Source organism: Hetaerina americana, unplaced genomic scaffold, assembly GCF_022747635.1.
Source record: "Hetaerina americana unplaced genomic scaffold, ioHetAmer1.1.p SCAF_45, whole genome shotgun sequence".
Lineage (NCBI taxonomy): Eukaryota > Metazoa > Arthropoda > Insecta > Odonata > Calopterygidae > Hetaerina > Hetaerina americana.
In genome coordinates this window covers 2,562,180-2,578,488 of record NW_027287041.1, presented here as the reverse complement: position 1 = coordinate 2,578,488, position 16,309 = coordinate 2,562,180, and the positions used below count along the sequence as shown (strand labels likewise).

The following is a 16,309-nucleotide window of genomic DNA, read 5'->3' as shown; positions in this document are numbered from 1 at the left end:
AGATGATGAACGCAGTGGCAGACCATCGACATCGAAAGTCGGTGAAAAAATTGATAAAGTAAAAGAAATGTTGGTCAATAACCGCAAATTAACCATCAGAGAAATAGCGGAGGACTTGAACATTGCCTATGGATCCGCCCAAGACATTGTGGTTAATGATTTGGGTTTCCGTCGTGTAGCAGCAAAGTTGGTATATATACACAACTACCAAACAAATATTTTATTACTCCTAACAAAACACAAAATCCATCATCCTACTCTATATCAGGTCCCTCTTCATCTCTGAGTACTTTCTTCCTCCCTTCATCCCGTCCAACATCCCTATCCTATTCCTTCCCTTTCCTCTTTTGCCCAACATTCTACCCTCTATCACAGTCTTCAACATCCCACTGCCGGTCAACACCCCCTTCATCCACTTTTCCTGCCTCCATAGGATTGCTCCCAACAAACCCCTCTCTTCGCCCACCATACCAAGTACTTCCTCATTTGTTTTCTTCGCTGTCCATTTCACCTTCTCCATTCCTCTCCTCACCCACATTTCAAAAGCCTCCAATCTACGTCTATCCTCCTGCTTCAATGACCACGTTTCCGCACCGTACATAGCTACGCTCCATATCAAAGTTTTCTAACGAGTCTTTTCTTAATATCCTTACTCAACGTCCCTGTCATCTTAACTCCCTCCTCCTTGTGAAAGCCTCTTTTCCTAGCGCAATTCTTGTCTTTAAGTCCCTTCTACTTTGACCGTGTTGGTCCAAAACACTACCGAGATACGTAAACTGTTCCACCTGCTCTAGTTTTTGCCCTACTATTTCAATATTTAGCTTTGCCTTTTTCTTTCTAGAAAATCGCATAACCTTTGTTTTCTTAATATTGATTCTCATCCCATACCTGTCGCACTGAATTTTAAATTCACTCAGCAATGCTTGCAGCCCCTTGGCTGACTGACATTAACTAAAGCTTGGTCATTCAATCAAACCTAACTGATTTTACGAATTCCCCGCCCACTTTCATTCCTACCTCGAGTTCTTCCCATGCCTCTTTGATCATTTCCTCTGCATACAGGTTGAACAGCAACGGTGATAATGGGAAACCCTGCCTTACACCCCTTCCTAACACTGCCCATCCTGACTCCCCGTTTCCCACCCGCATATATATATATATATATATATATATATATATATATATATATATATATATATATATATATGTTGTCCAACAAAATTCAAACATTATAATGCCAGCTTAAATTGCTATAACTCTGTATTGTACGGCAATATTTCAGTTAAACCCCGCCGACGACGAAATTGTCGCCTAAACTAAAAGGTACCGAATAATAATTCTGGTTTTGCGTATATGCTTATTATTACTGGAACTCTTAGTATTACTGGTGCTTTTCAGTTTTCTATATCGTCGTTTCTTCTCTGCTTTATTATTATTATCTATTGTCTGTACTTCTCCACACATATTATTATCATCTCGTGTGCCCCCAAAGTGATATGACACGTACAATGTCCCCCCAAAACATCATAATCACAGATTTCATTGCATTTTATATCGGGTATATATATCGGGAAAAGTCGCTAAAAGGGGCAAAGATCTATTAAGAAGGTAGTAAGGAGGAGGATGATCATAGGATCAAAGGTGATTTGAATTTATTAATTATACAGAAACAACGGCGAACATATCAATGTGCTCTCTGAATAATGTGTGCTCTGAATTGGTGTGCATTGTGTCATGGTGTCATTCATTGGTGTGTGTATGTGTCATCAAGGATCCATCCATGTCCATCCATCCATCCAATCGTGTCATTCAATGGTAATAAAGTAGTATTAGCGTTTGTGCACTGTTGATAATTTACTATCAATTCAGTTCACTGCTCAGCTAATATCATTCGGATCACAGTTTTTCGAGTAGTACTAGCAGTATTTATGGGAGGTGACCAACAGTTGAGGTAATTTCCGCTGTTAGGATTGGACAGGAAAGGATGAAGGGTGGAGAGAAACCCGGCGTCGGCATCAGCCTACTCTTAACAAAAGGCACCAAGGGGTCCGCAGCTTAACGTCCCATCCGACGGACGGCTTACTCACTCCAACTGCCCTCCACAAAGCACCTCAAGTAGGGATCGAGATACCTCTGAAAAATATACAACACCGCCACTGAGATTTGAACCCGCGCCCTCAGGGTGGGAAGCCAGTACGTTAGCCACCGCACATTTCTCGATCCCCACATAACTACGCTCCATATCAAAGTTTTTTAATGATTCTTTTTTTAATATCCTTACTGAAAGTCCCTTTCATCTTAACTCCCTCCTCGTGAAAAAGCCTCTTTGCCTTGCGCAATTCTTCTCCTTACGTCCCTAATACTTTTACCGTGTTGGTTCCAAAACCCTTCCAAGATACGTATTAAACTGTTTCACCTGCTCTAGTTTTTGCCCTCCTATTATATTGTTTAGCTTAGCCTTTTCTCCTCCTAGAAAATCGCATTACCTTTGTTTTATTAATATTGATTCTCATCCCATACCAGTCGCACTGAATTTCCAATTCACTCAGCAATGCTTGCAGCCCCTTGGCTGACTGACTAACTAAAGCTTGGTCATCAGCAAACCTAACTTATTTTATACGAATTCCCTGCCCACTTTCATTCCTACCTCCATTTCTTCCCATTATGCCTCTTTGATCATTTCCTCTGCATACAGGTTGAACAGCAGCGGTGATAATGGGCAACCCTGCCTTACACCTCTTCCTAACACTGCCCAATCCGGACTCCCCGTTCCCCACTCGTACCTGAGCAGTCTGAGACATGTATAGGTTGCAGATTAGCCTCCTTTCCCTCCAATCCATTCCTATTTTCTGCAATATACTCATTAGTTTTTCCCAATTCACTCTATCGAACGTCTGTCTCCTATAATCATACGCAACAGGCAAATACGTCTCCTGGTTGTGTTCTATATCCCTCTCGATTAATAATCTCATTACTGCAATGGCATCACATTCGTACCCCTCCCCTTCCTAAACCCAAACTGATCATCCCCTAAGTAATCATTAGCCCTACTCTCTATCCTTTTGTTTATAATCCTGAGAACAACTTTAGCTGCGTGGGATATCAAACTTATTGCGTATAATAAGTTTGGAAAATAATAACATGGATTTAAGAATGGTCGTGTTTATTTCAATAGTTCAACTGTTTCAGATGAAGTTTTGAGTGTTTTTATCTGCCTATGCCATGTTTTTTATTAAACTTCCTGTTTCAAATGTGTTTTTTACGAAATGCAGGATGTGTTAAGGCTTACAGATGAGGTCATCGTCTCAAAAATATATATCTCGAGCTTCTTTCCTCCGTCTGCGCCGAGAACGAACCCTTCTCCTAATCTCTCAGACGTCTCCAGAAAAAAAAGGAAAGCACAAGGAAGCATGTTTCCCTTCCTCCCACACATAAGAACCAATCCCACACACACGTCATGAACATGCCGTGGAAGAAAGTCCGTTCCCAATAGGTCAACCAACTCGAAATAATAAAAAAAATAATAAAAATCTCCATTTTTTTCTCTCCCCCTTCGTAAACCCTTTCCCACGTGACCACACTTTGACGATCGAGTTCCAATTCCCGCCGCCCAGGCGTCAGCACCATCAACGACCATCGACGTATGTGAACCGCCACTATTTCTCGTATCTAAACCGTCAGATTATATGCCGCCATTCTATCAATATTTTGAATCTTATCTAACTCTGCACGCTGTGAGTGACTTAATGAATTAACGACACAAATAAATAAAATATTTGGCAATTAATAAATTAAGGGTCCAATAATAATGAGCCGTCTGTGCTTCGGCGGATCGTCGAGCTGTGCGTATGGTCTGCCCAGATATCTCATAGTACCTGTGTTCCTTGATTTTACTGTAGACTGTTCACTATTGCTGTTGAGGAAGTAGACAACGTTTCGGTTTTGCGGATCGTCGAGCTGTGCGTATGGTCTGCCCAGATATGTCATAGTATCTGTGTTCCTTGATTTTACTGTGGACTGTTCACTATTGCTGTTGAGGAAGTAGACAACGTTTCGGTTTTGCGGATCGTCGAGCTGTGCGTATGGTCTGCCCAGATATGTCATAGTATCTGTGTTCCTTGATTTTACTGTGGACTGTTCACTATTGCTGTTGAGGAAGTAGACAACGTTTCGGTTTTGCGGATCGTCGGCGGCGGTGTTTGGCGGATCGTCGAGCTGTGCGTATGGTCTACCCAGATATGTCAAATTTTTCGTGTTCCTTGATTTTACTGATAGTTTGTATCTTATCTGCACGCTGTGAGTACCTTGATAAATTAACGACACAAATAAATAAATAATTTAGCCGTCTGTGCTTCGGCGAATCGTCGAGCTGTGCGTATGGTCTGTTCAGATATGTCTTAGTATCTGTGTTCCTTGATTTCACTGTAGACCGTTCACTGTTCCTGTTGAGAAAGTGGACAACGTTTCGGTCTAGTTATTAGGTGTCGTAGATGAAAGGTCGGTTTGCTTGGTGATGGTAGAGTTCACCCAGTTCTAAGCCCGACGGCATGTGAAATTCACACATTATAAGCAGGGTATTAGGGGGGGCCAGTTCCTTTCCCTGTGCCGTTTATGGTTTCCCAGGTAGACCTGGTACCTGTAAAATCACTTTAGCTTGGGTGGAGCTGCAGGTGCCCAGAGTGCCTTGCCCGGGGATCGAACCCGGGACCTTCCGGTCAGCAGTCCAACGCTCTACCTACTGGACTACCTAGACTCATATACATATATATATATATATATATATATATATATATATATATATATATATATATATATATATATATGTTTTCGTCGACGTAACACGGAAGTGTTTAATAATAAATTGGACAGCAACAAAAAATATAGAAACACATAAAAAGATCAGTCACACGTTATATCTTGATCATTTCGACGGAATTCTGCCCCGTCTTCATCGGAAGATATAGAAGTAATGACTTTACTATGAAGATATAGAAGTAATGACATTACTTCTATATCTTCCGATGAAGACGGAGCAGAATTCCGTCGAAATGATCAAGATATAACGTGTGAGTGATCTTTTTATGTGTTTCCACAGTGTTTATTGCTGTCCAATTTATATATATTTATAAATATAATAAATATATAAATAAAAATAAATAAATATATATATACACACACACACACACACACACATATATATATATATATATATATATATATATATATATATATATATATATATATATATATATATATATATATTTATATTTATATATATGTATAACAATTTCCCCCACACCTTTCCCACATCCATTTGGAGAACCCTAACCCCCTCATCCTTTATCCTTTTCCCTGGTGCTGCACCCCTTGCCACACACCTTTTTGGTGGTTCTCAGGGTATTGATTTTGTTGTAGACCTCACTCGCGGTATTTAATTATTCTTAAATCTGTTGCAGCATTGTTGAAAATAATTAGTATCTTTTTAAATATTTATTCTGAAAATTTATGAAAAAAAACGTTAAACTAAACTAAAATCGCTTATTATATTATGTAAAAATTTTACTTACGACACATTTTTCATTTTCACTTCTTTATTAGTCTTTAAGTTTCTAATCTCTATTCTAAAAGTTCAGTTTTGTGTGACAAAATTTGAATTAGTCTTATAAATATAGTCCTACATTGAAGTCGGGGCACCGGTACACCGTAACCAGTCTTTTGTTTCGTACGGAGCGCAACTGATATTTCATTTGAGGCCAGGACTTCTTCCAGGTCGGCTTTATCTTTACAACAGAGTGCCTCTCGACCAAAACTTAGTAGAAGTTGTAATGTCACGTCCAATACTCAGTTCTATTTATCCGTCCAGGTGTTGGACTTAATTCTCTATGTTATCTTCACTCAAAGGAAGCATCTTATCCCTCTTGGAAGCCATTAAGGAGGTGATATACAAGGCCTCTTTACTTCTATTTCTCAGGAAAGAAATCAAACAACTGGGACTAGAGACGTAGGTGAGGCCTTTTTCCCCTCGCAACTTTTACTTCGAAACAAAATGAAAGTACGATGCATGAACGGTTCCAGAGAAATTAGATAGGGAGATCATATCAAGCAATAAAGACGAACAGAACCTGAGGACAAAGCATCGATGCAGAGAACTCGCTTATCTCATAAGAACGGTCTTTATAGATTTATCTTCCTTATAGAGTGCCTTTCTATATAGCCAAAACATAACTATTAGGAATACTCATGGTCTAAGAGGCCAAGGGTAGGCATAGATATTTAAAAAAATTCGATTTTGGTGCAGAAAAAGAATCAAAACCGAGTGAGCGGAGTGACGTACGTCGTACGTCGCTCCGGGGACGAAGCCTGCCGACTGTGACGTATCACGTACTGAGAACCGTGCTGAAGGGCTAACTGATATAGCCATTGCGGTACAAGTGATGCACTGCTCCGGGGTAGTTTAATTGTGAAATGTATCGGGTTTAAATTCATTTTTCAATTGATTTTTTGAGTATTTTTTACATCTCTGTTGTGATTCTCTTGTTTTACAGGTTTTGAGAAGTCAATTCGATCTTCCCTCATTTCGTGACATAGCAGTGTGACCTTTTTTTAAAAAGAAGAAAATGTCTCATTCAGTGACGATAACCAGGACGACCACGTCAACTACAACTTCTGCATTGCTGATAAACACTGGTTACTTCAAGACTTTCCCAGGACTCCTTAAACTGGCTCAAGTGGTGAGTATTACGCTTCCTTACAAAGGAAAATAATGTTCACTATGAGTAGCACGGAGTTGGAATACGACGGTGGTCCTAGAAGTACCCGACCCAAGCAAGAAAACACGAAAATTTCGGGGGGGGGGGGAAATAGTACGAGGTTCATCCGGAAAGTAGTACCCGTTCGTGAAATAAAGACACAAAAGTAAATATTAACAAACATAAAAAATTTTATTTGAAAGAGGATACTTTAAACTACTTCTCAACATAATCTCCAAGCAAATTAAGGCATTTGTCATAACGTGTGACAAGTTTCTGTATTCCTGCTGCATAGTCCTTCGCCGCCAGCTCATTGAGATACGCGAGGGACCCATCTTGCACAAATTTTTGCATAATGCAGATGGTGTTTAACAATTTCATGAACAATTGTTCGAGAAACATTGGGAAAATGCTCACAGATGTCATCAATTGTGACGCGCCGATCGTTCCTCACGAATTCGTCAACTGAGCTCACCAGTTGGTCTGTAATGACAGACGGTCTCTCCGAACGCTCATCGTCGTGTGTGTTCCCCCTCCCCATGTTGAAGTTGCGACACCACCGCCGAACAGACGACTCGTCCATTACATTGTCTCCATACACCTCCTTTAATTGGCGATGAATATCACATGGGCGAACGTTTCTTGCATTGAGGAATTTAATCACTGCCCTCACTTCACAACTGGCGGCGTTCTCAATTTTTTTAAACATTGTAAACAATCACAGAAACAACACAGGCAATGCTAGCGTCACGCAACTTGGCTCAGAGAAGGCAGACAAGCCACTGAAGCTATCTGACCTCGTCCAGCGGCTACTCGCGTCGTCAGCACTTCATGCGGCACGAACGGGTACTACTTTCCGGATGACCCTCGTATTTATTTTTTCGTAAAAATGTATCTGTGGGGTAAATAACTGCGATTGTATTTCCAGATACTCCTAACATTGCAAAAACAGCTCTGATTAATTCTACAGTACTTCTCCTGATTCAATGATACAACAATGCCCTTCATTGTTGTCCCAGATACCAGTTCTGATTCAACAATACCTGCATTGATTGTTCTAGATAGGAGAAAGCCTTCAACAATACCCACGATTGTTGTTCCAGATACCATTACCAATGAAACAATACCCATGATTAGTGTTTAATTTATTCATTTGTTTATGTACCCAGCAAGGCACCGCTAGGGTGTGTGGCAGGGGGTGAACACACACCAGAATAAATTAACCTGAACATGACCCTACCGCAATCTGACAATGTAATTATGATCCCCTATTGTTCATGGTAAAAATTACATCTCTACATATGTTTGTTCTACATTTAAACTATCTAATTTTACTAACATGATCTCTCATACCGTAGTGCAATAGGGGTAATTACACATTTTCAAAACCCAATACCTATGTACCCTGCAAGCCATCGCTAGGGTGTGTGGCGGGGGGTGATAATACATTTTTAAAATCACTGCCTTAAGAGACCACCTTCCTTTATGCAATAGTTTTGCAATATGTAATTTAAACTTTGCTACATTGAATGATTCCCAAGCCTAGCTGCTCTAATATCTTGGATACGATACTAAGTTTACCATGGCAACATTTTTTACCGATCTAATTCCTATCTATGCTGTACGCGACCCAAATCCGCAATAAATCCAAATTTGCATCAATCCAATTGCAGTATATTGTACTTACATGAGGCATAACCAGCAAAAGATAATGTTTTTCTTTGAGAGGCTTTTCATTAAATTTACCCAGTAATCTTCTGATAAATCCTAATATTTCGTTAGCTTGTCCATATATTCCCCCATAGTATGTGTTTCACCCTGGAGATCTCGTGAGTGAGGGTAATGCCTTTAGGTATTTAATTGAGTCTACTCATTCCATTTCGGTGTTCCCAATCCAGTAGACGTTAGGGTGAAAATTGTTATTTTTCCACAAATTCATGACTACGCTCTTTTTTAAGTTTAATTCTGATTTCCCAAGTATCGTACCGGCTTTGTATAGCATTAAGGTCATCTGTGTAAGCCGCTGTGTCCTCGGGATATCAAGGTAAAGCACTGCATCCTTGGCAAACAAACATATCTTACCAGTGACAACAGAGTCAATGTCGTTAAGTTAAAGTAGGAATGAAACAGGTCCAATAACACTTCCCTGGGGAACCCCTGAGGTACGTAACTTTTACTGGATTGAAGCCAACACCATCTAGGATTACTCTTTGTACCCGACTATTCAAAAAGTCTCCAATTCAACCCAGGATATATATATCCCAGGATATATATATAATATAATAAGGATTATATATAACCCAGGATATATATCTATGCCAAATACTTCTACCTTTGCGAATAGTTTGCTGTTACAATGTGTTCCAGACGCCATTACAATGCAAGAAAACACCCATGATTATTGTTCTAGATATTACTACTTAGACAACAATACTCACGATTATTGTTGCAAATACTAACAATGTTGCGACAATAGTTTTGAATATTTTTGCGGATATTGTTGACACTTATTGTCGTACTTAACAGTGCTTATGTCAATTGTTCAGAATAGCATTGTATACCCTGAACAATGCACATGATAATTCTTGCAGTTTGTTGTAATTCTACAACAATACCTGTGATAATTGTTGTAAACAGTATTAACAATGGAAAAATGATGCGATTGTTGCTCAAGGTACCTGTGCCATGGTATCGGTACCGCTGTTTAACTCATAATGTTATATTGACATGATGTAGTTTGGATTAATTAATATTTGAAAAAATTCAAATCTTTATTTCCAGATCCTGGGTGCGGTATGTGTTGGAATTTCGGCACATTACATGACGATCTACAGAGATGTCTACGGATACGTTCCTCAATTGTTTTTCCTTCTGATGACCACGACGTTTCTCATAGCGACGGCCTGCTTATTTTTCTCGTGTCTCTTCTCGTTAAGTACGGCGACCATCATCGCGAAGACCCTCTACGTGAGTCCAAACGGCCTGAAATGTTTTGTGCCGTAAATCCATCCACTGATATGAACAACCGTTGATCCATCCATTTGCTTGTGTGTAGAGGTTTTATTATTATCGATATCAAATGAATTAACTGATCCACGACTTGATATTCCTGTGGAAAATCATTTAATGGGTGTAATTAGCTCTGAAACCTTACTTCTGAAGCTAAAAATTCATTAAGTTGTCAATGGCACCCATATTAATTGACTGAGAAACAGATAATGTCTTCATTAATGAAAGAAATAAAAGATATAGAAGGTTTATTAATTAAAAATTATACATGTATATGGCTTTTATCCAATGAATATGCAAACTGAGAGGCCATTATAAACTTTCTTCTGTTTAAGAATGCAGTCTTCTATACATATATCAATGATTTTGTTGTCTGTACCTTCTTCAAAGTACTCTCTCTGTCAATTCGTAGTAATGTCTATCTATGCCTTCTTCTTATTATATATATATATATGTATATATATATATATATATATATATATATATATATATATATATATATATATATATATATATTCCATCTTCTTCTTCTTCTTATATTCATTTCCACTGTTTAATAATAATAAAACACCCTCCTCCCTTTGGAAGTCCTCCTCCGCTTATTTTAAAGGGAGTAGGTTTAGCTTCTTTTTAATAGTTTTCTATCGTCGTTTATCTTTGCTTTATTGATTGTGTCATCATTTGCAAACTCAAATCCTTTGATGATTGAGAGATGTATTCCCCAAGGATGTACTACCCTGTCTGATTACATATACGAACTGGGGCGATAAAAATTTTAATTTGCAAAATTTAGGGTCTACATATCAATGATTTTGCTGTCCTTACTTCTTCAAAGTACTCTCCATTCGTAGGCTATGCCTTCTTAATCCGTCTTCTTCTTTTCCACTGTTTAAAGAACCCTTGGAAGTCCTCGGCAGTAAGGCCATTTGGTTTTCTCGTCCTTCCTTGCTTTATTGTATTTCTTCCGACACATCTTGTGTCCAGTGATACAATGTCCCCCCATCAGCCGATACATCAGTCAATACATCATCACATTTAATTGCAATTTATATCGGGAATATATATTGGAAAAAGTGGCAAAAAGGGGCAAAGATCTATTTTAAGAATAGTATAATATGGAGGAGGAGGATTTTGATGAATATAGGATCAATGGGGTGAGTTGAATCAATTAATTGCCAGAAACAACGGCGAACACATATATCAATGTGCTCTCTGAATATAATATCCGCTCTGAATGGTGTACATTGTGTCATGGTGTCATTCATTGGTGTGTGTGTGTGTGTGTTGGTGTCATCAAAGGATCCATCCACGTCCATCCATCCATCTAATCATCGTGTTATCAATAAAATAGTATTATTGTGTGTGTGCACTGTTGATAATTTACTATAAATACAGTTCTACACTATTCATCAGCTGACATCATCATTCAGATCACAATATATATGCATGTATATAGGGTCATCTGGAAAGTAGTACCCGTTCGTGAAATAAAGACACAAAAGTAAATATTAACAAACATAAAAAATTTTATTTGAAAGAGGATACTTTAAACTACTTCTCAACATAATCTCCAAGCAAATTAAGGCATTTGTCATAACGTGTGACAAGTTTCTGTATTCCTGCTGCATAGTCCTTCGCCGCCAGCTCATTGAGATACGCGAGGGACCCATCTTGCACAAATTTTTGCATAATGCAGATGGTGTTTAACAATTTCATGAACAATTGTTCGAGAAACATTGGGAAAATGCTCACAGATGTCATCAATTGTGACGCGCCGATCGTTCCTCACGAATTCGTCAACTGAGCTCACCAGTTGGTCTGTAATGACAGACGGTCTCCCCGAACGCTCATCGTCGTGTGTGTTCCCCCTCCCCATGTTGAAGTTGCGACACCACCGCCGAACAGACGACTCGTCCATTACATTGTCTCCATACACCTCCTTTAATTGGCGATGAATATCACATGGGCGAACGTTTCTTGCATTGAGGAATTTAATCACTGCCCTCACTTCACAACTGGCGGCGGTCTCAATTTTTTTAAACATTGTAAACAATCACAGAAACAACACAGGCAATGCTAGCGTCACGCAACTTGGCTCAGAGAAGGCAGACAAGCCACTGAAGCTATCTGACCTCGTCCAGCGGCTACTCGCGTCGTCAGCACTTCATGCGGCACGAACGGGTACTACTTTCCGGATGACCCTCGTAGATACACCAATAGATGGACACCAATGAATGACACCATGACACAATGCACACCATTCAGAGCACATTATATCAGAGAGCACATTGATATATGTTCGCCGTTGTTTCTGGCAATTAATTAATTCAAATCACCCCATTCATCCTATGATCATCACAATCCTCCTCCTCCTTATTATTATTATACTATTCTTGAAATAGATCTTTGCCCCTTTTTGTGACTTTTTCCAATATATATTCCCTATATTAAATGCGATTAAATGTGATGATAATGATGATTAGGGGGGGACATTGTACGTGTCATATCACACTTTGGGGCACACACGAGATGATAATAATATGTTTGTTGGAGAAGAGACAGACAATAAATAAAAATAATAATAAAGCAAAGAAGAAACGACGATATAGAAAACTACTACTACTGATAATTAAATAAGAAGAACCTTAATAAGAACTGAACTGCCTTTTTAAATAAGAGGACTTCCAAAGGAGGAGGGTGCTTTATTATTATTAAACAGTGGAAATGAATATAAGAAGAAGAAGAAGATGATATATATATAATAATAAGAACAAGAAGGCATAGATAGCCATTACTACGAATTGACAGAGAGAGTACTTTGAAGAAGGTATAGAAAACCATATCATTGATATGTGTATAGAAAACTTAATTTTTAGGGAAATAAAGTTTCAGATGATCTCAGTTCTCATACTTATATGGACAGACAGCTTGAATTTGGATCAGTTTTTGTGTTTTTAATAATTTCACTCTACGTTTCCCAATTAATTGTTTCCATTGTCCAAAATGTTAAATTTATTTTTAAGTTTTCATTCAAATAAATTATTCCCATCGAACTCAAATGGTCGCTTTTGTTTAAAAACCAAAGACTACATCCGTAAACATAGATTTTGGCACGTCCTTGGTATAATTTTTTAAATTATTTACTCTGTCAACGTATTTTATCATTGTGCCGATATAAACCACGGTTGGTTGTGACACCATTAATATAAATAAGTAGTCAATGGAGGGTTACCGTATAATTGCCATGAAGTGTGGTATGAGATATCTTTCTTAAATGTCTTCTATGTCTTCTTCGGTCGACAGGAGCTTATGTACCACAGCATAGCCTTCATCCTGTTACTTGCGGCATCGTTGACACTCCTGATACAAGTCAACAATCACCAGTACCGTGGAAGATATTACGAGCCATACTTGGCGGCATCGGTGAGTGAATTTCCCGGTATAAAAACTGGTATAAATGTAATTTATAATATTTCTATGATTGATTGAAGTTTATTGGTATCAACACCGTGGTTTGAGTCCATTTAGTCCACACCATTTTAAAATAAAATGTCGAAAGTACTGTTTTTGGACTAATGCATAATAAATAAATAAATAAGTACAAATATACAGTTACAAATATTCAATATATAAACATTAATTAGGAATACGAGGGCAGTTCAAATGAGTACCCGTATATAGACGACAAAATGGCATTCCTGAGGGAAGTTTATGCTATCATCGTGTGCTGCCATCTATGAAACAACACTGAAACAAATTTCAGACTGATATAAAGGTTAGTTTGGATTTGGCATCCATTTGAGTGTAAGACTTCTTTCTCATGATTTTCGCTTGAAGATGAAAAAAGAGAGCAGTATCGTTCTGTGATTCTCTTTTTGTTTTGTTTTGGATGGGAAGAAATGTGAGGAGATGAAAGCAAAGTTGGATGCTGTTGGATGGGGACACTTCACTTTGCCATCTATGACCACAGTTAGATATTGGTTCAATGAATTTAACGTGGGCAAACATCTGTTTTTGATGAGGAGCAACCAGGACGCCCACGGCAGACGTGGTTACCGAGGAAATCATTCAAAAAGTCCACGCCATGATTCTCGCTGATCGACGAATGAAAGTGCGCGAAGTAGCTGAGGCCGTGGGAGGTGTGTCTACCAGAACGGCAATTAATAGTTTACATGAATAGATTGGCAAAATCAGAAAATTGTCGTGTGCGAATGCTCACAGTGGACAACAAGCTGATCTGGGAGTTGTCGCTGCCAAACTGCATGAACTACATTATGAATTGCTGCCACACCCCCCGTATTCCCCCGATCTGGCTGCCTGCGACTTCATGAACTGCATTATGAATTGCTGCCACACCCCCCATATTCCCCCGATCTGGCTGCCTGCGACTTCATGAACTGCATGAACTACGTTATGAATTGCTGCTGCAACCCCCGTATTCCCCCGATCTGGCTGCCTATGACTTCATGAACTGCATGAACTACATTATGAATTGCTGCCGCACCCCCCATATTCCCCCGATCTGGCTGCCTGCGACTTCATGAACTGCATGAACTACGTTATGAATTGCTGCTGCACCCCCCGTATTCCCCCGATCTGGCTGCCTATGACTTCATGAACTGCATGAACTACATTATGAATTGCTGCCGCACCCCCCATATTCCCCCGATCTGGCTGCCTGCGACTTTTTCTTAATCCCTAACATGAATAAATGGCTCGTGGGAGAATGAAATTTAGCTCAAACGATGAAGTTATCGCCAAGAGACAGAGGCGTATATTGGAGAGAGTTGGACTAATCCTATTTTTTGGAGGGTTTAAAAAAATGGATGGAACGTCGGGAGAAGAGTGTATCTTTCTCAAAAGGGGAACTGTGTTTAAAAATAAAAAGAAAATGTTTTTGAAAAAATCATTTCTTCATTTCTAACACGGGTACTTATTCAACCACTCTCGTAGTTACAAATTAGGATCACAATTCAAAAAGTAAGGTCCCCTATATTTTTTTTCCAAGAAAAATCAAATTTATCCTCTCAACTTTGCGTAAATCTTTGGAAAGGTTGAGCATTTAGCTATTATTCTACACAGTCTCCTTGAAGATCAATCACTTTATGCATCCTTGTAAGCAGCTTTTTAAAACCGACGTCATCCCTTTCTCCCGCTGCGACACAAAGCCAACCGATGACTGCTTCTAGCAGTTCCTCCTCTGACTTGAATTTATGTCCTCCTAACTATGATATGGCAGGGAAATTCAAATTGAAATTTGTCTCAATTCAAACCCTGCAACCTGTATATATCTGTGTATACACAAACGTAATACTATATGTTAATTTATTAATTCATAAATTCATTGAATCTTCCCCTCTCTTTGTCCCGCAGATAATCGGCCTTGTGAACAGTGCCCTCTACCTACTGAGCGCCATTTTCGGCTACAGGAGCTATCGGGGGATCTAAGACACCTTGCCGTTTCTCAAGACGGGATGCCTACAGTGGACTACAGACTGCAGAGGTTGTAGTCCCGGGCTTTTTCTCCATCAAGAGATTCCCCAACGTCTCTCAACAATGAGGGAATGGCGGGATTTTCGCGGTTCTAATCCACACATTGCGAATTCGACCGTGTTTTTATCTTGCCGTTTGAACGGTCTAATGGACCGTAATTGCTGCTTTCATTGTTATATATCCGTGCTCTATGTTTGTGTGCTTCTGTTGTTCTGAATGCCATTGCGCAGATTGTACTGTTGTGTGATGGGTTTAATCTTAACTCAGGTTTTGTCTGTGTTTGGTACTGCTTCAGGAATTCCTTTTTGAAGTTTTGTTATGAGGAATATCATAATTGTCATGTTTCGTAAAACATTAATATGTCGTCAAAAGGAAGAATAGTCTGAACGCACACTTAAGGTGATTAAAAAACTATTTGCAATTTAAAAAAACAAAATATCTGGTGCTAGCCACTTAAATAAGTATGAGAATAAGGTTTATCAATGTTGTCTCGAAACTGGAAGATGGCAGAGTATATGTTTATTTGAAAAGAATGGTTTGTTTTAATTCTCTACTGTGTTATAACATAGTCCATTTTGTAATGGTTTTGCATATATGTTAATTTACATGTGTGTTCCATAGTGAGTTTGCAAATTGGTCTCGGCACATGTTCAGCAAACTGTAGGTGGTTTCAGTTTGAAGGTTCTCTGTTTAATTCTCGGTATGTTTATTTGTGCTGAAGAAGGAATTACTACGAATTTGGCATAACTTTATATACTATATATATATATATATATATATATATATATATATACATACATACATGCATATATACATATATATATATATATATATATATATATATATATATATATATATATATATATATATATAGTATATATATATATATATATATATATATATATATATATATATATATATATATATAGTATATATATATATATATATATATATATATATATACATACTTACATACATATATATATATATATATAAAATATACAATGGTTTTAAACCCCAAAGCTTACACAAACATGTATTGGGTTGCTGTAGTCCAG

The 16,309-nt window shown here is 38.4% G+C and overlaps 1 protein-coding gene across 1 annotated transcript in view; it reads left to right on the top strand.

Moving 5' to 3' along the window:
- The window catches only part of LOC139693248 (plasmolipin), a 38,492-nt gene extending 22,504 nt beyond the window's left edge, over positions 1-15,988 (top strand). The window contains exons 2-5 of the mRNA XM_071591354.1: positions 6,546-6,731; positions 9,531-9,716; positions 13,062-13,181; positions 15,132-15,988. Coding sequence (XP_071447455.1) covers positions 6,618-6,731; positions 9,531-9,716; positions 13,062-13,181; positions 15,132-15,206 — 495 coding nt within the window. The 5' untranslated portion in view covers positions 6,546-6,617 and the 3' untranslated portion in view covers positions 15,207-15,988. The remainder of the gene's footprint in view (positions 1-6,545; positions 6,732-9,530; positions 9,717-13,061; positions 13,182-15,131) is intronic.
- The last annotated feature ends 321 nt before the right edge of the window (positions 15,989-16,309 follow it).